The sequence below is a fragment of the Mirounga leonina genome, unplaced genomic scaffold (assembly GCF_011800145.1).
Source record: "Mirounga leonina isolate KUSES-001 unplaced genomic scaffold, KU_Mleo_1.0 Mir_82, whole genome shotgun sequence".
NCBI classification, from domain to species: domain Eukaryota; kingdom Metazoa; phylum Chordata; class Mammalia; order Carnivora; family Phocidae; genus Mirounga; species Mirounga leonina.
This window is the reverse complement of record NW_023270825.1, coordinates 45,123,407-45,149,600: the sequence shown is the minus strand read 5'-3', so window position 1 is coordinate 45,149,600 and position 26,194 is coordinate 45,123,407. Positions and strand designations below refer to the sequence as shown.

Genomic DNA, 26,194 nt, shown 5'->3' with positions numbered 1-26,194 from the left:
CCAAAACAGGGTGTATATAACCCAAGCTGTTCCCACCACAGTACTCATATTTACTACATGAGAACTTGGGAGATGAAATTCTATATCCTGCCATTGTATACACGGCTCTAAACTCAATACTCTATTTCCTTGCAAGTTCCTTTCCCCTTGACTAATGCAAAAGGAGAACATATAGGGAGACAGTGTGGGTTGTATGGGCTCCCTAGACCCATCCTAGAGGTGACAGAGTTGAGTCCAGTGGGGGCGCTTCCTGCCAAATCTGCTCTTTGTAGGTACAGCAAAAGGTTCTTCATATAAGTAAATTCTTATAAAACATTAGGAAACTATACATACTGGACCATACCTAATTATAAAAATATTTAGTGCATGTGTTTCAAAGTCAGCCAGAGTACCATCCAATTCCTGGCAGAGGCGTGAGGCCCAGGGATGACAGAATATGGGTAAGAGACAACTTGAGAATATCTACAGAAGTCAACTAGCCAACACTCAGAGAGTTTAGTACAATTCTAGTTCTTTCTCTAGTGTAGGAGTTACTAGATCCTCTTTTTCACTCTGTCTTGACCCTTCTTTAACATCACACATTTCTTCTTTAGGCCCATTTCAATGCCAACAAGATTGTTGAAAAATACTTTTAAGACAGGGGTGCCAGGGTGGCTCAGTCAGAAGAGCATGTAACTCTTGCTCTTGGGATTGTGAGTTCGAGTCCCACATTGGGTACAGAGATTACTTAAATAAAATTAAAAGTATTAAAAAAACAGTTAAGACATACACTCAAATTAACTTGCTCAATTATCCAAATGTAGTAGCTGAGAAGACAGAAATATTAACCAACCTAATTAACAAGAAAGCCATTCAATTGTTTTTCCTCCACTGCAGACCTTACAGTGAAATCTCTAGGTCTGGTCTGCTCTACTTTTTAAGGGGCTCAGGTGCCATTACTGAAATGAAGGGTGAACTGACTGGGACACCATTGATGGTTTCTTTTCCCTGTCTACTCTTTTTTTTTTTTTTAAAGATTTTATTTTTATTTATTTGAGAGAGAGAATGAGATAGAGAATGAGATAGAGAGAGAGAGCACAAGGGGGGGGGGAGCGGGAGAGGGAGAAGCAGACTCCCTGCTGAGCAGGGAGCCTGATGCGGGACTCGATCCAGGGACTCCAGGATCATGACCTGAGCCGAAGGCAGTCACTTAACCAACTGAGCCACCCAGGCGCCCTTCCCTGTCTACTCTTCAGGGCAATGCAAAGCGGGCATATGATGTGTGAATGCCATGTAGACCAGGACACTTCAGCCCCCAGTGAGGAAACAACAGAGAGAAGAAGAGGTGAGGACAAATGTTCACATGTCACTGTCCAAAGGCTTCGACAGAACATGTGCAGTGTGAGAATTTCCAAAAGCTGACAGACGCTATTTAATAAAAAGAAGTAAAAGAGAAGATTCTTACAGTTTGCTTCACATATAAAGGGGTAGTTCCAGTACATTTTGTAATTATATTCTATAATACAGTAATGATAGATTGTAACATAAGCATAATTACTGCTGAAAATAAAGTTATGAACAAAAGGCTTTAGCAAAGGCTAATTTCAAAGTAAAAATAAGATTTAATCTGAAACATTCTCCTTATTCTAAGTTTTGATAATTCCTGGGACCCTAACTAGGTTCAAATTGAATGATCTGACCAATACTCAGAAGAATCATCATAGCATGTACACAAAATAGAGAATAAAATTTTAATGGTATCAAAAACAGAACTTTTTGGCCAATTTAGTACTTGCTGGAATAAAGTTGCAAAATGTTACTCAGTAACGGACTTAGCTTCTAAATCAAGCCAGAATTACACATACTCTGTATATTACTTGAGTATATACAAGTACATTCCATGATAACATGCAGAGACATGGAAACAAGAAGAGTACTATCAAATCAAGATCACCATCTCTATTGATGAAATAATGAAATCAAAATACCTGTTCAGTAATCCAGAATATCTCATTTTGCCAAGGGGGGTTTTAAGTGTTGCTCTTTTCAAGAATTCAAATAAACTCCATATGGTTAAGTTTGTTTCCTCAACATGAAAAATGAAAAGCAGATAATATAGCTATAGCTATATCTTTTTTTTTTTTTACTCAATTGCAAATTAAAAGGTTTGATAGACTCTACTCTTCTCAGGTAAAAAGGGCTCTTCACATTCTAGTGGTTAAGAATGAATCCCTTAAAGCTCCTAGACATTTGAGTGTGACACCATCTATAGCAATATATGCTCAAGTACCTTTAAAGATACAGTCATATGAGACAGGAGTTTAATTTTCCTGAGAACTAAATTAGACTTATGAAATAAACTAGGGTATGAAAATGACCTGAGTTCACAGGAATCTCTAAATTCGAAAGAGATTGCTTCAGCTTTGCTAAGATTTCATCAAAAGCCTTTTATAGCAAGCATTTCTCAGGGAGTCACATATTTGGTCATGGAGCCTTGGGATCTTTTTAAGCACTAAGAAGTGCTTTCTGTTGTGCAAATTCAATGAAAGGCCAGAATAGACAAGAAGACTGACAGTGCTGTAGGAAAACCTACAGGCGAGCCTATCGATTCCACTACTTTGTAAAGAAAGGAGTAGGTGAGATGTGCAACTGATCCAACTGGGCAGCTAAGAAAACCCTTGTAAGATAAGCGAAGAAAGCACCTTAAGTGGAACCTAGTAGAAGCCACTCGAAAGTGAGGGTTGGTTGGGGTAGAGATGATCTCCTCTAAGTAACTCTCCTCTGTATGTGAGAACCCCAGAACATATTCGAAAAGTAGGGTAAAATATTGGCTTCACAGTCTCTTCTCCAAATTATGCATTGCAACTTCTGTGATTATTATTGTTTGCAAATTAAGAGGTCACATGTGAATTACTAGTCACTACAGCATATAAAAGAATATAGTCTAGCCTCAATCTGAGCTCTTCTGTTTGCTCTGTAATCTAATTCAAGGCACTTTAAAATGTTTTGGTGCCTTAGTGTATTAACACGTAACATGAGAAAAACACTCATTTACTTACCTCAAGGAGCTACCACATAGATGACTGAGTCTTAAAGCACTCTGGGCTCCTCAGATGAAAAGCACTGTGGAGACAATCACAGTGGAGGAAAACTCTCCCAGTGCCTTAGAATCCTGATCTATGTGCCTTGTGTCTCAACCAGGTTTTCTTAAATACTTCACAAGTAAAATGTGTTAGTGGCACTCCATCCCTTTATATATGTTAATTGTTTGGCACACCGATGTTTATATATTTAAAATAGTCGTAGTACTCACTACTCCAAAGTTGTTTACTAGTTGTCCAATAAAGTTAATGAAATGTAGCCACGATGGAGTACTTTGTGTCAAATTTAGAAAACTTTAGCTTTCTCTGAGGTACATGTGACATAATAAAAAGTTCATTTTTTTCAAAATAACTAGTGTTAATTATGTGAAACCACAAGTTTTTAATGAAAAAAATACTGAAAGTATGCCACAGTGTCTATATATCCCTCTGAAGAGTATAAAGATGGAGTTTTGAGGAAAAAAGGGTCTTACTGCTATAGAAAACAAAGGTGGTTCTGAAATTGTTCAAAGGAAACATTTTAAAAATGTCATGTTTCACATATTGAAATAAAGCCGTTAGAGGTAATAAATTATAAATACAGTAGTTCAAACATTGTTTCTTTTTTAGCATTAATTTTTCTAAGCAAGTTAAATTCAAAACACTTGAAATCTGTCATCCTCTTGTTTCAAAGAACTATGGAAATAGAAGCTTTCATAGGAATCTACAACAGGGATACCACCAGTGATCTTTACATAGCCTACACTGGACCTTGGCCATTTTAGATTTACAACATATTTTGGTTAATACATTAGATTCAACTTATTAATATGCCTTTATATCTGGAGAAATTAGATTGTGATTTATAACCCAAACTCAATTCTAGGTCGTGCTTGATTTTCTGCAGGGGGTTCTGTCAGATTCATAATTAAAATGATGAAAACTGTAAATAATTTCTTTCAGACTGAAAAAATATTTTTGTTTTTTTAAATAAAGTGCTTTTAAATTTAAATGTTTCTTGCCCTAAACAAAACTGAAACACACATAAACCTGAAATCTCCATATCTTGACACACATATTTTAACAGAAAGAAATCAGTTTTGGGCCATTAATGTCCTTCAAGAGTTCAGATTGGATCTAAATTGGGTTTTGCATTATTGTCGTGCTCATGTTTGTACATGAAGGTTAAAAGAAAGAGGGCAACATCCAAGGAAGACCAATAGGCAGTATGCGACGTAACAGCTGACCAGTAGCGGCTTTCCACAAGTCCTTCTCTGAGTTCAAAATCAATTCTGTGATCCAATTCCACTAAAAAGAAAAGAAAGTCACACAAAGGAGTAAGTATTACAATATGTTCTATATAGACTTCACCTAGAGTTGAGAATAAAAATTTAGCTAACAGAAGTGATTTTCCTAAGTACCTTTTTTTCCTTTAGTGACTTTCCACTCTAAGCTTTTGGGGGAAAAACAACAACAAAAAACAAAAAACCCCAAAAAACACAACACCCAAAACAGCCTCAATAGCTCGGAATTCTCTTTGGTGGAGTCCTTTCTTTTGTATGCTCAGGTCAATATGGAACAGTAAAGGAATAAAACAAAAAAATTCACTTGGTATCACAGAGTATATTTGGAGTAAAGAAATTGGGCTCAAATCTTAGCTTTCCCATTTAATTTTTGTTCCTAATCTAAAATAAGGAAAACAGCCCTCCTGCAAAATTGTTCGCCAGGCTCATATGCAATAATGTCTGGGGGGGTACACAGGTCACTCAAAGGCTCCTTCCCTGGGGAGGGCCTATCTATCACCTCGCTCGGTGGTGACTTTTTGCAGTCCTAGACTCCCCATGTGGCTGCCGTCACACAGCCTGGTCCCCATGCAATCAGCAGGGCCTAACATGCACCTGGGACATACAAGTGCTCACTAAATGTATGATCGATAAAGAATCCACTGGGTGGACAGTTAAACCGGGAGGAACAGTGGTGATCCTTGGGATGAAGGACTTCATTTATAACAATGCTGTCCTCAAACAAATCAGTGAATTCAATCAAGTCTTTTTCTAAAGCCCACAGGAAGCCCTTGCAATACCTGTTAGAGAAAAATCGAGGCTATAAGAGAATTACCAAGGAATAAGTTCTCAGAGATAAAATACTTAGAAAAACAATACTTCGATCTTTAGGAACTCCTTTAAAACAGTCATTGAGCGATATAATATTTTGAAGGAACTCTCTTAAAAACAAAAAAACACTCAGATCTTTGTTCAGAGTGCCAGAAGATGTGGAAAGTAAAAGGTGGCAAATATCAAGGAGGCTTCAACAAAAGTTGGGTTTTGCTTTCTACTGAATTTGATAATTGCAGAGGAAATCGTATTCACTCTAGAGAATGCTTTCATATAAATGTTCAGCTAATGCTTATTTTAAATAGGTACTTTGTGACAAGATCCACTGGTGATTTAAAAATGCATATAGTTGTTACTTTTCTATTCAACTATGCTTTTCTGACAAGAAAAGTCCATGGACCTATCTATACATTTTCAGATAAGGTTACCCTTAAGCAGCATAAATACCAATTAGGTTATAAAACACTTGTAAAATATACTGACATGGGCCTTTTATAATTTTTTTAAACTGCTATTTTTCTCGTTTAAATTACAGTAAGCTAATCCACAATACATCAGAAATAGCTGAAATCCATATGTGGAACTGTGGGGTAGTAACGTCTGAATCTTTTGTCTTTTGAATTCCACGGGACATTTGAGTTTGATTTGTAGGCACATTCTGGCACAACAGGAAGATGAAAAAAGAGGAAACTGGAATTCTCAAGCATGATGAAGAGAAGTCAAACTGGAGTTAGTTATAAAGAAAAGAGGAGAAATAAGAGGAAAAACAGAAGAGATGAGAAAAATACACATTAATATTGGTGAAGACCACCAAGTTATAATTTCTACTTTAAAATGCTACTGTAGAATGTCTTCCTAGTCTAACAGTCTTAAGTCAAATTGTTGTTTTAGAGTCAAAGAAAGGGAAATTTTTTTCTGTTATAGCAAGTATTATTTGGCTTTGATTTTGTGTCCCTGACATTTATTTTTTAAAATTTTTTATTGTTATGTTAATCCCCATACATTACATCATTAGTTTTTGATGTAGTGTTCCATGATTCATTGTTTGTGCATAACACCCAGTGCTCCATGCAGAACGTGCCCTCTTTAATACCCATCACCAGGCTAACCCATCCCCCACTCCCTCCCCTCTAGAACCCTCAGTTTGTTTCTCAGAGTCCGTCGTCTCTCATGGTTCCCTGACATTTATTCTTAAATGCTGTTACTGTCGTGAAACACTGCCTTTCATATACTAGACACTCAAATGCTGAATTTAATTATCATCCTATTATAGCCTTTGTCATTCTCACCTACAGGGACTTACTATCCCTTGCTATTTATCTGTAGGCTGTCCTCATCAAAATGGGACTAATGTAAGGTAGCCAGCCTGTACCCGATCAATCAGTTTTAGTCTCTCATTTTCCTTAAAAGGTCTACAATAGGCCGTCTGGCTGCTAGCGCAGCTGACCTCACATGTGTTGGTTCTGCTGGTGGAGAGATGGAATTAGGTGGGCCCAGGTCTCATCCATTCTCTCCCTTTTATGTAGATCACAGAATTTCCAGGGGAGCAAGGGTCTAGATGGCAGTACCGTTCTTTATGTGCTGTGAGATGTGCTCTTGGCCAAAGTAGGCCCAAATCTATATGGAACTGCCTTGGACCTACTTTCTCATGATTATCACAAATGGGTGGCACAACACAGCTGGTAGTTTTTTCCTAGTTTCTCTCACCGAGTTCGGTCAAAGAGAAAGGAGAACGTAATATCATCACTTTGTCCCTTCTTCTGAGTGCCTGAGGGCTAGAATTCCTTGATCCACAAAGAAAAGACTGCGATCCTGAACGACTGAAGAGAAGTAAAACTGAGAAAAAGACTGTTAGATTTTAACAATCATTAGCAGTTTGCTTATACTGCTTTAAAACATGGGTTCTCTGCTTTTCTGGGGAGTCTCGCATGTAGGCCTCTTTCCCCAAAGTGAAGGTCTGCAATTTATGAAGGATGAATAAAAAATTAAAAAAAAAAAAAATTAAAAAAAAGGGCGTCTGGGTGGCTCAGTTGGTTAAGCGACTGCCTTCGGCTCAGGTCATGATCCTGGAGTCCCGGGATCGAGTCCCACATCAGGCTCCCTGCTCAGCAGGGAGTCTGCTTCTCCCTCTGACCCTCCTCCCTCTCATGCTCTCTGTCTCTCATTCTCTCTCTCGCAAATAAATAAAAAATTAAAAAAAAAAAATTATGAAGGATGGAGGTGAAGTGTCATCAGTACTGTGCTTTCATTAGAGAACTCTGTACAAGGCTTGTCCACATGGATATGGTATTAAACAATATGTGTGAACAGAAAGTTAGCGTCTTAGTATTAAAATGTGTACTAATTGGACAGGTTTCCACTGTTTTAATGGAAACATCTTAACTTTCCTGGAGAGAAATTTTCAAAACCTTAATCTTAACAGTTATCTCGGGGGCACCGGGGTGACTCAGTCAGTTAAGTGTCCAACTCTTGGTTTTGGCTCAGGTCATGGTTTCAGGGTCATGAGACAGAGCCCTGAGTCGGGCTCTGCGCTCAGTGGGGAATCTGTTTGGGATTCTCCGTCTTCCTCTCCCCTCCCCCTCCTCTCGCTCTAACAAATAAATAAATCTTAAAAAAAAAAAAAAGCTATTTTAAGTAATAATTACGGTCATAATTGCATGATTTTTGGCTACAGGCAGACACCAAGAAAAATACTAGTAAAGGAAATTGTGTTTTCAAATCACTGGCAAAAGATTCTTTCATAATAAAAAAGATTATGCTGAGTTCTTGTTGGTAAATTATGTCTTATTTTTGTGCTGCCTCAGTTCAGCTATACATTTCATGTGGTTAGGTGTCTGACATTCAAGGAATATCTATATTTTGTGAATTGTTGTAATTTCAAATATATTTAAGAATACTCTCCAGCTGTCCTTTATTTGAAAAAACAAGAACTCTGGGGCGCCTGGGTGGCTCAGTCACTAGGCATCTGCCTTGGGCTCGGGTCATGATCTCAGGGTACTGGGATGGAACCCCGCATCGGGCTCCTTGTTCGGTGGGGAGTCTGTTTCTCCTTCTCCATCATACCCCCGCCTTCATTCACTCTCGCTCTCTCAAATAAATAAAATCTTAAAAAAAAGGGAAAAAACAAAAACTCTAAAATGAGTTTTGTAATCAGTTTTCATATCTGCCAAAATAATTTCCCAATATTAATCTATCCTGAAAGATACTCAAAATACCTCATGTTTGAGAACAGATGGGCTTTATGGGTAAATGTAGGCTCTATGGGTAAATCTTGAATACAAAAAACTCCAGGAGATGGGCAGATTTGTTGGACCCTCTACAATCTGGTTTAAGAAACTTTTCCAATCCTATTTAGAACGATTCCCTTCCATTTAACTAACTTCTGGTTCTCTACATACCCTGTGCTTTGCTTATGCTGTTTTTTCTCCTGAAACATCTTTTTATCTCTGCATGTCCAAATCCTACTTCCACAGAGCCTTTTATGATTTTCCTACATGAAAGCATTTTCTCATTCCCTAGAACTGACAGAGTCCTTTACCTGTACCTTTGTTATGTGGCTCATCATATTCTACCATATACTATAATTATTCATGTAGTTATTCACCTCCCTACTAGAATATATATATATATTCTCTAGAAAATATTTAATTTCAACACCAGCATTTACATCTTTGTGTGCAGTACTGAAGTCTGTTTCATATTGGTATCTTTTCTAGTGACAAGCTTGGTACCTTGACCCATGGTAAACCTTTAACAAGTAATTGTTAAATGAAAAAAAGCAGAGGAAGAGAAATAGAAGCCACACACATATTACCATTTGAGTCAGTTTGGTGTGGTTATAATTAGTGGTCTAGTTGCCTAGATAGTTGGGATCGTTTTAAGATGGCAGATATAAGGGCTACTTGAATGCACGATAAATGAGTGGATTAATTTTCCTTCATCCAATTAAATATGCAAAATGCACAAATCAAATAATTTCTTCATGGATTTGACTAACTATTTACATGAGTGGGGCCAGAGAGAGCACTTATATAAGATCATTCCTTGGGGGGAAATTCATGAAGTTACAGCAACACAAACTATTGCTAGGGAGCAAAAAAACCCGAATCCGTTTGTTATATTAAAATATTTTTTCGGAATTTTTATCGAGTTTTTTTTTCTTTTAAAATAGAAAAAAAAAGTATGGGATATTAACAGTTAAACAGAGAAGTTGTAAAATTAGATGCAGTTAAAAATCCAAGGAAAAACTTGTAACATATTTTTTGTTAAAGACAAATCCAATATTAAAAAAAAAAAAAAGAAAAAGGAAAAAGAGAGGAGCTGTGGAAAAAGGAATGAAAGTTAATGATAAAGTGATTTTAAACTAAGATAAATCCTTAGTGATACATTTAGAATCTGCTGAAAATTATAAGACTGAAAATATCTCTTACATCCCAAACCACTAATTTTTAAAAGCAACCCTACCCCTCTTAAAGAAGGTTAAATATACCTACAGCCCTAAGGAGTAATGTTACTGACACCTGAAATAACTGGGAATGACTGCATATCTTATATTATGAAACCTTTTTATATCTAAATGTCTTACATGAAAAGAACAGTGAACCTCTCTGAAGCCTTTAGGACAATAAAGAAGGAAAACAGACTAATGCTTTTCTTCCCTCTCTATAAGGTTCCTTCTTTGTAGGAATGTACAGGAGTATCATTTTAGCACACTGAGTGGCTAATCAATACTTGAGTTTCAGGACCACTACTACTTAAGATTAAAAAATACAGGAAGAAAATATATATAAAATAGTCTATAATGGTGACATTCAAGCTGATCTCACAGAAGAATTGATGAAATTTTTCAGTGAGCAGAAGACCTCTAAGTAGATCATTTTCATAGTATTCTGGCGCTATTCCTGACATATACCATACCGAGGGTATTATCTTTATTCTGCATTACATTTTCCGGAAAAAGAAGTTGTGGGAGATTAAAGAACGATTCCTGAAGTCTGAAATCTGTGAAAAAAAAAACACAAGATGCTGTAAAGTGTTGGCTGAAAATACAAGATGCTGTAAAGTGTTGGCTGATGGCTACAAAGGGTCTTCAATGATGTAGTGGTCAAAAGTTAGAATACTACTCCCAAATATGCTGATTAAACCTAGCATACATAAAGAAGTACACACTTTGGTTTTTATGAAGAGCTCTTTCATGGAAAATGTAAGCGTAATTAACTTTGAAATACAATGTCATAATCTGTTGACACCCAGATACCTCCAAAATTTATAGCTCACATAAATTCTAATGTAGAGGCAAAACATGCTAAAAGAAACAGACTTTTTTTTTTTTATATATAATATGTTACAAACACAGAGGAGCACAAGAAATGGAACCATAAAACCACCGTATATAAGCCTGGACTTTTCAAAAGAAATGAAGAATAGCTATCTAAGATGCTTCGACTTGATGACAATAAAGCGGTTTCAACGGACAACACACACACACTCTTCAAAGAGAGAAACCCAGATTGATTCATGAATTCAAAGTCTGTGTCCATCTTACCTTCAAAAAGCAAGAGAATCTGAAGCTTCAGAATAAAGGTTATCAAGAAGAACTGAGGCAATCAGTGTGAGCAGAAAGGAAGGAAGCCAGAATCACCTAGTCACGATGACCAAATTCCAGAAAGAAGATTTAAGGAAGAAAGGCTTTATGATTTGCAAGATACAGCAAGTATGACATAAGGAATGTCTAAATCAGGATTACACAGAAAAGTGTATTATTGAAGCAAGTCTGAGAATTAGTAAGGCAAATCTTGTTGAATTTGGTTTAAAACGTGGAATTCTATAGTAGTTTAATTTTAATAGCTACATCGATGTCTAGAGATAAATATATGTTAACCAAGAGTTACCATTAGCTCATATTTAGTGGAGTCTATAGTCGACAAGGTATTTACCATTAGGACCAACAAAGAATTTATATGCAAGAATGACAGAAAGTGTATTGTTAAGCTATCAAAATATAATGATACAATATAGCTAAGCACCTCTATAACTGCTGTCCTGAAAGAAGAGAGAGGTTTCTCTATTACCATTTTGAAATTACTATGTTAAACAGTAAAAGACCTAAAAAACAGCTTTCTTCCCTCAGATACTATAGATTCTCTCTTTATGTCTTCATTACCCTTTCTCGGGGGCATTAACATTACAAGGAATTGTGACTTTTTACCTGCCATCTTACAAAATTCTTTGAAAGTATTTCTCCTCGGAAGTTTAGAGTTTTGACCTCGGCATGTCACAATAGAATTTTGTATTTTTACAGTCACATTTCTGGTATTAAATAGAAGTAAAAGCTTAAGTCAGCAATAGTATAGGAACTTATGTAAGAAACTAAAAAATGAATTTTGTACAAATATCAAAGTCTAAAATGAATTTTCTAGGCAGTGTTCAAAAGGCTTACAATTATAAAATTTTCAGTACTCAGAGTCTGACATAAATAGGATTAAGTTAAAAAAATGTTACTGGCCCAAATAGGAATGTCCAAGTCAGGAATGTCCAGGATAATTCCTTCTGGAGTGGGCCTGACTATGGAGAAAGATCCAGCCTCTAGGACTGCCACATCTGAGTTTCCTTTTTAAGTACGTTTTATGGATGGCAATGGATGCTGGTCATTTTAAAATTTAGAGTAGCAGACACAGCAAGAAAATAAGGCTACAAGTATCTGAAATAAAATCTGCTTAAACATTTATTGACAAAAGGAAGGAAAGCTTTCTGCTGGCTATAGTTATAAAAAGCAGCTAGTTTGAGAATCCACATTTCCTTATGTAAATCAATAGAAAAATAGGACTTACTAGTCTTATTTTAATGGACACTTAAATATAAGGTTAAAATTTAGACCCTTGGAATTAGATATATATAATAAATGTGTAAGAGTTTCACAACTATTCAAGATCTTAAACCTTAGAAATCTACTGGAAAAAATTAAATAAAGCTCCATGGTAATGCTAAGTCCAGCATAACTATCCATTCATTCACTTCTTGAATATCTACTTTTGCTAGGTAGCTGGGATAGGATTGAAAGCCATACAGCAGATCCAATACAATAATATAAGCCTGAAAGTCTTATAATTTGGTTGGATGAAGGGAACTGTGGAATTAGCAGCAGGATGGTTTTGGCATAGTGGCTTTTAAAAAGTATCAAGAATATACACAGTATAGGTTTGAAGCAGTTAAATTAATTTTTAAGGCCATATTATAAAAACTCTACTTCATAAAAATCAGGGGGTGCTCACCCCAAAGAGATTTGTTTTATACTTGATGTTTAAGACACCTTGCCACCAGGCCCTGATTACTAATAATTCTTAACTATTAAGTCACCAATGCAGAGAGTAATACTGCATTTACCCAGGAACTTAAAAATATAATCAAAGGAAAACATTTTTTCTTTAAAAGCTAACTTATGCTTTAGATTTAGAGTTGACTGCTCTTGTCAGTATCTTCATCCTCTGTGCCTCAAGTTGTAAGAGATAGGGTATAAACGTAAGGAAAGAAGAGTATAAACTAACATGCAGAATCCAGAAAGCCAGAACTGCTGTGTGGAAGGATCTGTGTTGCAACAGTGGTCGTGGGAAGCGAGGCAACTGGCTTCTTCTCGTCTTCTATTGAGTCTTTTGATGCCTCAGACGACTGTGATGTAGATGAACGTCCAAATCTTGAGAACAACATTCCTCCAAGGCCCTTTCCAATGCTAGCGGCCCCTGTATTTCACACAATAGGGCAGTCAGTCTGTTGAATCAAACCACATACCAAGCTACAGAGCACTATCCACAGTTACAGCCACCTGGCAGAGGAACCAAGCCCTAGTCATATTTTTCCAGGGTGGGAACATAGGAAAACTGCAATTTATATTGTAGGTTTCTAAGTAAAAATGGTGTTGAATAGAATGAGAGTTGTACAAACTGTAGGAATATAGCTTACAAAAAAAAAAGAATAAAGATTCTATTTTATTCAAGTGATCATTGTTTATTCAAGTGTTTGGTAAGATTAAAAACTTTAATAACAGAACCATGCCATTGACATGGGTATGTATTTATTATTGATATGCTTTACTACTAAAATTAGGTGAATATTTTATAAAAAGCTATCATAAACAATCTGTATGACAAAGTGAAATATCAATGAAACGCCTATTTATAGTGCCATCTTGTGGCATTTTATATTAAGACAACCCGTAACCAAGAGCAATGGACTAATTCAAGTGGCACATAATTGAGCTCCAGGGCTACACCAAACACTGTGGCTGGTGTTGGCAATCATTTAGAGAAATTAAATATCCTTGTTGCCCCCAGGATGGACCCGGTTTGAAAGACTGTTAAGACACAAAGTGGGGAACTCGTTGGCGGGGGCACCCTTAGAACTCAAGTATTCCCTCATTTTACAGATGAGGAAGCAGACCATTAAAAATGATGTGACTTACCCAAGATCTCACAGTAGGTGGCAAGGCCAAGATTAAACTGAGGGTCTTGATTCCCAAACCTTCCCCTGAATATCCAGCTATCTCATAGTCTAAAACTATAAGATCTGATCTAATTAGAGAACGTTTAGGGCTTTTGGCTCTCAGTATGAACAGTGAGAGGGTAGTTAATCCTAAACACCGGGATTAAGTGTTGGATGTTTTGTAATACAGAGAGTATTTTCAAGTACCCCAAATTTAATGCCTATCTAAAAAAGTGCTTATATTTACTGATAAGAAATACTTAAGAGAAATTACCTAATATACTTGCTTTGCCTATATTTGTTATAGATTCCCCATAGTGTCGGCGGGACAAGACTGGTGAGGTCACAGGGCTTGGTATTGTTGAAATGCCTTCATTCTCTGAAATTGAGGTAGGTTCTTTTGCTGGATGGAGAAAGCTTGGCTTCATGTACTCATAAGGTAGAGGATTGGAAGTATTATACCAGTGGATCTGGACAGGTGAAATGTTGCTGTAGTGTTTCAGTATTAACGGTTCTAATCTATAAGCCTTGATTAAAAAAAATTCAAAGAAACACAACATTAAGGCACAATGGTTGGATTTTACTAAACTGTTTATTCTTATTCTATTGCCTGCTCAGCAGACCTTAGGGAATTTAAAAAACCAGGTATTTCTAACATGCATTCCTATTTGTTTACTGTTAATAATATGTAATTGGTCTAATTATATATCCTTAATGATGAGATTATTAAGAAACCAATTAGCGTTGGTCTAAGCTAACAGTGCCTGTTAATTTGTTTTTCAGAGAAACATTCATTTTTATCGTATTCTGATATCATCTAACAATTAGATTTATGTTAGTCTCAACAACAAAGCTGAAGCAGTAAACATAAACTAGAACATGATAAATAAGGTCAATCTGTAATATTTTAGGAGCTCTCAGTAAGCTCTATTTTCAAATAGATTAACATAGTAACAGCACAAATTACATGCTGATACAAGACCATTTGTCTAACGTGAAGAAGGGATTATATAGCAGAAAAGGTAATGAATGGATTTGGCCAATCAGAAGTAGAATTCCCCAAGTTCATATTCCAGCCTCTGTTGCTTATTAAGTGTATGACAGCTACTGAGTTGCAAGGTCTCAGAGACACTGTTTCCCGAGCTATAGGAAGGAGATTAGTGCTTCCTACCTCACAAGGATGTTGAGGAACAGATAACGTTTGTAAATACTGCCTAGCACAGTTCTGACATAAACTTTATTAAAAAAAACTTCACTTAAAAAAGTCACAGGAAAACTATAAAATGAATAATAAAAATAACTTAAAATAATACAGTGACTTTGGAGCCCCCCTTTATAATATAACAAAGTTAAGATTATACCCAGAATAGGGTATACAATGAAGAGTTCCCCTATGAACTCTCACTTTCAAGTTATAAGGCAATGAGTAAAATGAATGTATATTAATGAAATACTTAATGTCTAGCTGGGTGTTTTCACATATATTTTACTTAATACCAACAACCTTATGAGGTAAAATATTATCATCTGCAATATACAGATAACAAACAGTCTCAGGAGAGACTTGGCCAAGATTGTGCCGTCTGTATTTGAATCTAATACTAGTTTCCAACTCAGTGAAATTTATTTCTTAAATATAGCATTTTTGATTCTTTAACATATAGGAAATTTTCTAAAATTCTTGTATTTAATCAATGTTATATTTACTTGGTACTAGCTAAAGATCTTTTAAAAGACAAAGCTATTTTTCTGAGAATGAATGCTATTTAAAATGGTTTGTTTTAAATTTAGTTATACCTAACCTTGTCCCCAAAAAGGATTTAAGGAAGCATTTTTCTCATCTAAAAATCTTACTTGGTATTACATGGCCTACCTGGATGCAAGATCACTGGAGTATTTACATTAAAAAATTATTAACAGTACAAACATAAGAGAGAATATAAAACCCTCAAATTTTATAATCCCACCAGGCTAAAATAAATTCATCCATTTTTTCATGTTTAACACATAATATTAAAATATTTTCATTTCTAAGGGGACCTACCAGACACATTTCAATATTGTAGCATGCTTTCGAGAAAGAAGAGTTTAAAGTGGGATTTTAAAATTTATGGTTCCTGGGTTATTGGTATCACAACTGGTAATGGTTTAACAGTTAAGAAGACTCCTGTTCCAGGTATTAATTGTCCAGAGATAATATTTTTCATTATGCTATTACACTATAACATAAACAGATCATCTCTAAGGTATTTTCTGAGCCCTATAAATTAACCAAAACACAAATGTCTTAAAAACAGGAATCTATGAAAATATAACCAGATAAATGAACTAATTTCTCATTAGTTCAGGTGTACCTTGCAATATTTCTTATAGAATCTTTAGGAACGGTTAGTATTGAGGGAAAAACATCCATAACTGCAACTCACCACTGGATCTGTTGGATGAAAAATATTTAGTAACCGGTTACAAATTTCTCTAGGCAAAATATGGTCTTGACTTCCAGTGTTTCCTGGGCGGATGCCACGCAATGCCAAGAAAACTGCTAGTGGGGATCCCATGCAGAAGAAATTCTCAACCTAAAATGATAAAGTTATCCTAAATTTTAAAACCAGTGAAATGCTTTTCAGCAGAATTTGGGCACAATATAATACATGGTAAAAATGCGAATAAAATTATCTTCAGTCTTTTTTCATGAGCTTTGTTCAGATGGTATCTGCATTACTTGTTAATTATATGCCAACCATTATTCTAAAAATCTATTTTCAGAAGCAACGTCTTTTTCCTTAAATCTAATAGAAAACAAAGAATGAGAAGAATGAGGAAGACCGCCTTAGTTTCATTAAGCTACTATTTTGTGTTAAGTAATATTTTAGGTGCTGTGAAGTCTATAAAGACCAATAAGGCAGAACTTCTGCACTCAAAGAGTTTACAATCCTGTGGGGGAGGCAGAATAAAATAAATGAATAGAGAGAAAGACTGCTATAAGAGAGTAAAGAAAAGGGGCGCCTGGGTTGCTCAGTCAGTTAAGCATCTGCCTTCGGCTCAGGTCATGATCCCAGGGTCCTGGGTTCAAGCCCCGCATCGGGCTCCTTGCTCTGTGGGGAGCCTGCTTCTTCCTCTGCCTGCCGCTCCCCTTCCTTGTGCTTTCTCAAATAAATAAATGAATAAATAAATCTAAAAAAAAATAAGAGAGTAAAGAAAGGAATAATTCCAACTCTGAGGGTGTTTACACAGGAAGAAGCATTTTTTTCCCACATTGTGTGAAGTTTTTTTTTTATTCCAGTATAATTAACAATGTTTATTAGTTTCAGGTGTACAATATAGTGATTCAACAACTCTATATATTACTCAGAACTCAACACAGTAAGTGTATTCTTAATCCCCTATACCTAGTTCACCCATCACCACCCCCCCACACCTCTCCTTGGCAACTACCATTTAGTTCTCCATATTTAAGGGTCTATTTGTTTGTCTTTTTGTCAATGTGTTTCTTAAATTCCACAAATGAGTGAAATCATAAAGGTATTTGTCTTTCTCTGACTTATTTCACATAGCATTATACCCACTAGATCCCCATCCATGTTTTGTAAAAGGCAAGATTTCATTCTTTTTAAAATGGCTAATATTCCATGGCATATCTATATATCTATATATCTATATCTCACATCTTCTTCATCCATTCATCTACTGAGGGACATTTATGTTTCTTCCATAATTTGGTTATTATAAATAATGCTGCAGTAAACACAGGGGTGCATCTATCTTTTCAAATTAGTGTTTCCATACTCTTTGGGTTAGTACCCAGTAGTGGAATTACTGGATCGTATGGTATTCCATTTTTAATGTTTTGAGGAACCTCCATACTGTCTTCCACAGTGGCTGCACCAGTCTGCATTCCTACCAACAGTCCACGAGGGTTCCTTTTTCTCCATGTCCTCACCCACACTTGCTGTTCCTTGTGTTGTTGATTTTAGCCTTTCTGACAGGTGTGAGGTGGTATCTCACTGAGGTTTTGATTTGCATTTCCCTGATGGGGAGTGATGTTGAGCACCCTTTCATGTGTCTGTGGGCCATCCGTATGTCTTCTTTGAAGAAATGTCTGTTTATGTCTTCTGCTACACAGGGAGGAAGCATTCAACATTGGCGATAAAAGGTAAAAAGGATTTCTACATTTGGGGCTGAGTCACTGGGCCAGAAAGGAGGACACTTTAGATTGATAAAATCACTATGAACTAAGGCAGACGCAGGAGAGAACCTGGCTCAATTTAGAAAATAGAAATAGTCGGATACAGTTGAAAAATTGGGTGTCAGGAAAATGTAACTTGGAATGAGAATGTACAGAACCTTCACTATTTGACTAAAAAAAGTAGGACTTAATTGATTTTATAGGTAGTAAAGAAGAACAGGATTTGACCCATGTCTTAGGTGGTTAGTAAACCTGGTAGTAGTGTGTGGATGAACTGGAAAACTGAGACTCCGGTGACTCAGAGACAAGTTAGGAAACTACTGAAAGTGTTTAAGCAAAAGATAATCTGAACTGGGCTGGACAAGATGTTCCATTCAGGGGCGCCTGGGTGGCTCAGTCGTTAAGCGTCTGCCTTTGGTTCAGCTCATGATCCCATGATTCTGGGATTGAGCCCCGCTTCGAGCCCCGCATCGGACTCCCTGCTTGGCGGGAAGCCTGCTTCTCCCTCTCCTGCTCCCCCTGCTTGTGTTCCCTCTCTCACTGTGTCTCTGTCAAATAAATAAATAAGATCTTAAAAAAAAAAGTTCCATTCAGAAATGGAAATGGGAGATGAGAGAGTGGAATCAACATGACCGAATGGAGATGGGGATGAGGAATGAGTCAGAGGCAAGTTACAAGCTTTGGGTCTGGCTGACTGGGAAGACAGTGGTTCATTTACTACAACAGGAAACTCTAGGTAAGTCCTGTTTTTGTTCAAGTTTGAACTATCTGTAACATACCTAATGGGCCGAGATTTTAGGACAAGAGATGGAGAGTTGGATATGTCCTCTCCCAAGTCCATGTGTCACCACCACAGAAGTGACATATAAAGCCAGAGAAGGGATAAGATGGCTTAGGAATTGCACAAAGTAAGAGAGGGCTTTAGCTGGAACTATGAGCAATGTCTATATTTGATTAGCAGGTGAAGGAGGCAGACTACAAATGGGAGAGTGAAAGGAAAAGGAGAACCAGGATAATGCAGTATACATGGAAGCCACGGGAGAGGGCTTCTAGAAAACTAGTGTGGTCAGCAGCACTGGATTATATACAGAACGTGACACCCCTTCCTCCTAAAGTTACCCTACGTCTCTCATATGTCCCATTATCCTGATGAGTGAGACATCCCCAATTCATCCTTCCCTCTCCTCCCCACATCAAAGAAGTTATTCCAACAGACTCTAACACTTCTCCTCATGGCCTCTCATCTGGACTGCACTGTAACTATATTGTCTCTGGCTCCAATTTTATGTACTTTTAATCTCTTCCCACCACTGCATCCAAAGTGATTCTTCTTTTTTTCCAAATGAATGACTATATATTTTGAAAATGGTCCTTTATGTTAAAGAAGTATGAGAAAGTTTTTGTTTGTTTTTAAAGGACTGGGTAACTTCAATATGTCTGAAGAAAATTAACTTGTGTTAATTAAAATTATAGGAAAAAGCATTTGAAATAGTGAAACAGATGAAAACACCAATTTTGAAAGGAAAAGATAATTAAGATAATAAAGGAAAGAAAGATACAAAAAATAGTTGAGCTAGAAGAGAAGCTATGTAAATCCTTTCTTTCTGTAAATCCTTCTGCTTGATACACACACATATATACATATACACCCTAGCAAAATGCTTTATGCTTTGGTCAGGCGTTTCATAAATGTTTGTTAAATTCCTACATCCCTGGAATAAATAACTTTTCTTTATGATTGGAATGCAGTTTCACAAACACACCAGTAATTATTCTAGGAGTAATGATATCTACATCCATCAAAGAATTTTAAAGGTGAAAAAAACGCTTCAGACATTTAGTCTAACCTCCTCGTCCAGAGAGGAGTAAACAAATGAATTCGAGATCTTTTTTTTTTTTTTTTAAGATTTTATTTATTTATCTGACAGAGAGAGACAGCGAGAGCAGGAACACAAGCAGGGGGAGTGGGAGAGGGAGAAGCAGGCTTCCCGAGGAGCAGAGAGCCCGATGCGAGGCTTGATCCCAGGACCCTGGGATCGTGACCTGAGCTGATGGCAGACACTTAACGACTGAGCCACCCAGGCGCCCCCAGATGAATTCGAGATCTTAAATGATGTGGCTGACATTACATAACCAGTTAGCAGCAAAGCTTCATGATCAGAAACAAAGTTTCCCACTCTCCAGACCAGTATTTGTCAATAGTTTGTTTTTTTTTAAATTCAGTGGTCACCTGTAACAGATCTAACACCTGTATTCTCAAAGTAAATCCACCTATTCTGTTCCTCTTAGATGTCTGGAGTCCTAAATATTTGGCAATGCATCAGATACTCCTTTTTAAATTTCAGATTTCTATATTTTTTCTCCATGAGTCATTAAATAACAATTAAAAATCCCTCTTATTAGACTACATATGACTGTTTTAAAAGAATACACAATTATAGTGTATAAGTTCTAGTAGTATGATATTTAATACTGAGAACCTAATGTACTTGGTGGATCATACTCAACTCTCCAGTAAAAATCCCAGGACTTGAAATACAAGAGTTTACTTTTTCTATCAGATCATTTCTATGTATTTAACACATTGATTATATGTAATAATGGTGGCAGAGATGGAACTCAAATTCCAGGCGGGGATGACTCCAAAGACCATGCTCATACGGTTTTTATATATAAGTTGTAACTTTACCATATGGCTTTTAAATGTGTTAAGTTTAAAAAGAAAACATAAGTCATAGAGATAGGCTCAGTAAGAAAATTCTTACTGCTTTAAAAAAAAATTTCTGCATCATTCCATTACTTACCCTGGATATTAAGTTCCTGTAATAAAAGAAAGATTTCAAGAAGAGATAATATAGTACACTATCCTAGGGTATACATTCAAAAGGAAATGAGTATTAGGGAACGTATGCCATGCTCCATTTAACACTGCAAACAAGTTATCTGTTATTCAGCTATAGGCTGTGTCCTTTCCAACAGTCAGGTCAATGTCCACATCTCTCTGGTCACTTTTCATTCTTCTAAACCACTGCTTTCAACAGCTCCATTCTGATGCTCAAAAACCCTGAAAAGTTTCCCACTGTCCAATCAAATATAAGGTCTTTATTTCTAGCTTTTCCTGTTATCCCACAGCCCGTTGCCCAATCCTGTGCATTCTTTTTTTTTTTTGCCCTGAACTAACCACATACACCCCATCTTGTGTTTCTGTCATATACTTCTCACTGAATGAAATGCCAACTTTCCATCCCTAAAATCATCACTAATTATACTTCTACTTATTTTTCTTATCAGCCACAACTAGCTGGTTACTAAGGTTTGTTAATTCTAAATGCTAAATATTTCCCAAATCTGTCTCTTTTTTCTCTTCCCACTATTTGAGATTATTTCATGTTTCTTGTACTATGAAGTCATATTCCTCCACACCTTTGTTATGCTGTTTCTTTTTTACACAGAATAGCATTTCTCTTTTCCTCCACTTGGCAAAATCCAATTTACTGAGATCAAGTACAAATGTCATTCCTTTGTAAACCTTTCCGGGCAAAATTTAAACCCCTCTCTCATGTATATGTCATCTATACACTGCTAATAGTACCAGTAACACTGCGTTACAGATTCTGATGGTTGGGGAACCATCTTGTCCATTCTTTTCCTTGCAGAACTCCAAAACTAGCAATGTCCATCCAATACACAATATGTGTTCAATATATATTCATTTGAAATAAAAATTCAGATTTCACTTGAGTGCTAATGTCATGCTTCAAATGATGTTTGAAAAGAAACAGATAAATAATGAAAATCTCATCTCTCTTTCCTTACCTTAAATTTTAAGGCAGGTGTTTGTGTCATGGATGATGCCTTCAAACCATGTAGCCGTTCTTCTATTTCTCTCAGCCTAGGAAGCAGTATGAGATTATGTACTAATATTTATAATTTCATAAATCTAATATTTATAATTTCATAAATATTAGATGCTCACTAGTTCACTAAAGAAAATCATGACCCATTATCCAATCCCTAAAATTAATCCCTATTGACAGTATTTAACAAATGTACCTGCTGTAGTCTATAAATATTTATAAAATGATTAGTAAAAGTACCCCTACTCTTCATAATAGTTGCTGTTAATAGCTCTTTGGGAGGATCCTTCAGAAAAATGTGAGGCAAATACAAGCATATATACATCTTAAATAAAAAAGAATCACACCGAATGTTCATACCATATACACTGTTCCATGTCTTTCTTTTTTTCTACATTTAATAGTGAATCTTGGAGGTCTTTTCATTTCATTGCCTCCTGATTTACTTCAATCTTTGTAATAGCTGTGTAATTGTCCTTCAGACAGATCAGATCAACCACAGTTTATTAATCCTTCTCTGCTGATTAACATTTGGGTTATTTCAATTTTTTCCCATTATAATGTTCTGTATCTACTTACATTTAATAAATAACAGAACTAATTTTTTTTAAACGTTCAGTTCATTTTCTAAACCTCATTTTTTTTTTTTTACTGGATTTTATATCTCAAATGCTGCTCTGAGGCTTGCTTATATTTTCTTTCAAAACTATAATTATTTTGACGCTACAAAATTTATGTATCTAGCTTATGGTACTTAATAATATTCTAAATGAAATCCTTAGGCAACTTCTATAAGACTAAAACAAATCCAAGGCTTCCTGAAAAGAAGTTTTAGTCAACTAAATTGGTTGTTTTTATATGATGCTAACTATCAGAATCAGTGACTTTTCACTATTCCACTAGAACTGATGGGCTGCATTAAGAAGACAAAGAATAGAGCAATATGTAACTACAGATGAAGATAGGAATGTGTTAAAGAATTATAAGATAGTATCAGGAAGGCCACAAGTGATCAAATAATTGTAAATCTGTGAAAAAATTTATGTGCCAAGGAGAAAAGGGTTTTAAAATTATTTTCAGAATAGTAAGACAGACAAAGGCCCATCTTTAAGATTCGTAAAAACTATGAAGGATTATAAACTGGTAAACATTTTCGATAAGGATTCTGTGTGGTGACTCAGGTTGGAGTAAGTTTTAGGTTTCACTCCTAATAAATTGTGAAGAAGAGATGGAAGGAAAAATAAGATGATGATAAAACAACTTATTTTGTGTTATTGGAACACACATGCAATTAGCATGAAAATTAACAAAATAGTCTCTAGCTGATTAGGCATCTAATAATCTTCGCACTCCGAATAATATATTTTTCTTTATCATGAACATCTTACAGTGTTCTCCTAAGAAGTCCAGTAATTCCACAAACACTTTTAAAATGCTTTGAAGAGACTAGGGTATTTTACCGTCGCTTTGTTATATAGAGTTCATCCAGCAGATGTCGTTCTTCATAGCTCATCCATCGTTCATCAGGCAACTCTTCTTCCTTCTGCAGCAACTGTTCATAGAGTCGAACTGGATTCCAGCCAGTCATTATGTCATAAGTGATTACACATCCCAAAGAATGTGACACTATTGAGACTTTACCCCCTTTTTCTTCAAAGTCTGGATTCCGAGAACAGAAAAGGGAATATAATCGATTCAGCTCTTGCTGAAGGCCTTTAACTAGCTGTTTGAAATAAGAAAACATTATCATATTAGAGTAGTCACTGACTTTGCTATAAACTTTATTTCTAAACCCAAATACATTAAGAAAGAAAAACAGATGTTACTGGCCAAATATACCTAAATCATTAAAATTAACTCAGGTGCTTCAAAACCCTGCAGAAAATGAAAAAGTATACATAATGTGTAATCCATCTCATCGCTAAGGAATGAAAGCAGGTATTACCACCTAGACGTCTTCACGGTCCTTAAAGCAGCTATAAATGCCAGCAGTTTCAGAGATTAAAAAACAAAGTTCCATGCAGAGTCCAGTAAGTTTCCCAAAGAGCCCCTTCAAATTTCTTCTTCATTGCAACTCATTCTTATGCTATTCTAAACTTTTATATCTTGTAGTTTTAAGCTATAGTAAATTTTAGAGAAAGACTATCTGGGTTTATGCTAACAGGTGTGCTAACATATATGTTATGACACTGTGCATTTAGATAGGAGTAATGTAATGAAAGGCCACTGTATGATTGAAAAAAAAGCTAACATGGATCTATTCGATATTCCAAGATTCCCATTAAGTTGGCAATATGGATATGAGTGAAATGTTGTTTCATGTGGCTGCAAAGCAGGGCTTTTTAAGGCTTAAAGTTAGTAATGTGAGAAGTACCTTAGTCATTTTTCTTTGTAAAATTGCTTCCTTTGAAATTTAGCTTTAACAAATATTAACTGAAACAGCCCATAAAGTCAGAAAGATGTTTGTTTGTTGACCAACCCATACTGGGCCCTGAGTTTTAAGGCAGTCCTCTCCTCACCCTACCATTGCTAACTACTATGTGATTATAAATTTCCTGCCTGCTATTAATTTACTTCCTCATTTCAGTACTTCTTAGAATGCCAGCCGCCGCTCCGATGTACAAATATTACTTATGTGTTACTTCTATTTTTGGTCTTGTTATTCCATCTCAAGAGGCAACTAGCCTCCGCTAGATTTTACTGAACATTTTCTACCTGCTGACATTAACTGAAAATCAGTTGAGCATTCATGCTTGGCAGGATTAGCAGGGACAGGAACGAAGGCATGGTGCTCTCTCTTGACGGTTGGCATCACGGGACTCTACAGTGCAATACTGAGGTCTGCTTAAAGCTACTGAAAGGGGGCGCCTGGGTGGCTCAGTTGGTTAAGCTACTGCCTTCGGCTCAGGTCATGATCCTGGAGTCCCGGGATCGAGTCCCGCATCGGGCTCCCTGCTCGGCGGGGAGTCTGCTTCTCCCTCTGACCCTCCTCCCTCTCGTGCTCTCTGTCTCTCATTCTCTCTCTCTCAAATAAATAAATAAAATCTTAAAAAAAAAAAAAAAAGCTACTGAAAGCATGTGTTGGGTCTGATGAAATATATTCAGCCAATGAGAGAAGAGAAGGATAGGAGGAGCTGCTAGCATGTAGAAGGGTGATAAGCTGCCTTTTCTCTAGGGAGAAATGCAAACAAAGCTTATACTTTAACTGGACATTTTTTCTTCTTGGGAAAAGCCAACTCCAACTTTCAAAGTGCATGAGAATCACATGGAGGGCTTGTTAAAGACAGATCGCTAGGCTCCAATCCAGAGTGTCTGATTCAGCAGTTCTGGATACCACATTTTAGGAACTACTGCCTTAAGTGGCAAATGCATATAAAAACCTTCTAAGACGTAGGTTGTAGATAATTCCAGTCAATATAGTTTAAGGAGTGTGCAGTGTGATAAGAATTACAGGGCTCTGCTCAAAGGGAGTTATAGTGTAATGCTCTGGACTTAGCTTTGACAAGAATATCAAGTAACCTTAAAATTTGTAATTTTCTTGATTTATAATCTACATGAAAGGAGGTCCAGAAAAACCTAACATATAGACAAGATAAATTCCTTCAAAAGCAACATTTATTAATAGTTTTTACTTTTGAAGTCCTTGATTTTAAGACTTACACTATGGAAATCTAGAAACACTAAAAGACATATACTTAAGTACTCTGGCAAAAGGTATCCAATCTTTTTGTTTTAAAATACCACCCTCCCCATCAAAATTTAAAAATTAAAAAAAGGGAAAAGATCTACCAGCATCTCTACCAATGAGTAACCTATTTCATATCAAAAAAATTTTAAAGCACTTCTCACTATACCCAATACTTCAGTAATCATATATGGATAACAAAACAAGGGTAAATATCCAAGACAGAGAAAGTCTATTTGATGTTAAAATATTTCACCATGACACAGAATGGACAGTTTCTGGAGAGCTGATGCTTTCATCTATTTTAATAATCATATGCTTGAATATAAGTGGTCTTCATGTTTCCTTATTAGAACATATCTAGATATGGTAGCATTTTTAATCTTTGCCCATAGCTTACACATACAGGAATGTTTGTGTTCCAAAACATTATGATTTTGAAAGCCAAGTTTTAAACAGTTGTGCATTACCTTGAAATGCTTTTATAAATCATCCAGTCAGCAGAAAAAGGAAAACTCCACCTCTATTTTGTGTCCACAAAGTCCACACTAACTAGGGTTTTTTCTCCTTCTCCTCGCTGATCCAATTATATTCTCCCAGCTAAGACCCCTTTGTGACCAAGTATATTCATTTGAGATATATGAACCAAGATTAATGATATACCCTGTGATATTAATTTTATTAGCTCTAAAATATTATCAAGTCAGCTAGCCTCTCACACGGTAGGCAACTGATGGCTCTTCAAAAGCTTAAGAGTTTTTAGTTCTCATAACTGCTGCTTTAAAAGTTAAAATTTATGAAGAAAATTAACCCAAAAG

The 26,194-nt window shown here is 36.1% G+C and overlaps 1 protein-coding gene across 5 annotated transcripts in view; it reads right to left on the bottom strand.

The window, feature by feature from the left end:
* Window positions 1–1,391: 1,391 nt before the first annotated feature.
* Window positions 1,392–26,194, bottom strand: part of DDHD1 (DDHD domain containing 1) — a 98,237-nt gene continuing 73,434 nt past the window's right edge. For 3 of the 5 annotated variants that reach the window (XM_034992785.1, XM_034992786.1, XM_034992788.1), the window contains 7 exons: window positions 23,152–23,414; window positions 21,651–21,726; window positions 16,075–16,224; window positions 13,923–14,175; window positions 12,718–12,909; window positions 10,091–10,174; window positions 1,392–4,367 (listed from right to left, as the gene is read on the bottom strand). In XM_034992785.1, coding sequence (XP_034848676.1) covers window positions 4,186–4,367; window positions 10,091–10,174; window positions 12,718–12,909; window positions 13,923–14,175; window positions 16,075–16,224; window positions 21,651–21,726; window positions 23,152–23,414 — 1,200 coding nt within the window. In that variant the 3' untranslated portion in view covers window positions 1,392–4,185. The remainder of the gene's footprint in view (window positions 4,368–10,090; window positions 10,175–12,717; window positions 12,910–13,922; window positions 14,176–16,074; window positions 16,225–21,650; window positions 21,727–23,151; window positions 23,415–26,194) is intronic. The other 2 variants (XM_034992787.1, XM_034992789.1) reach the window with 1 other exon arrangement.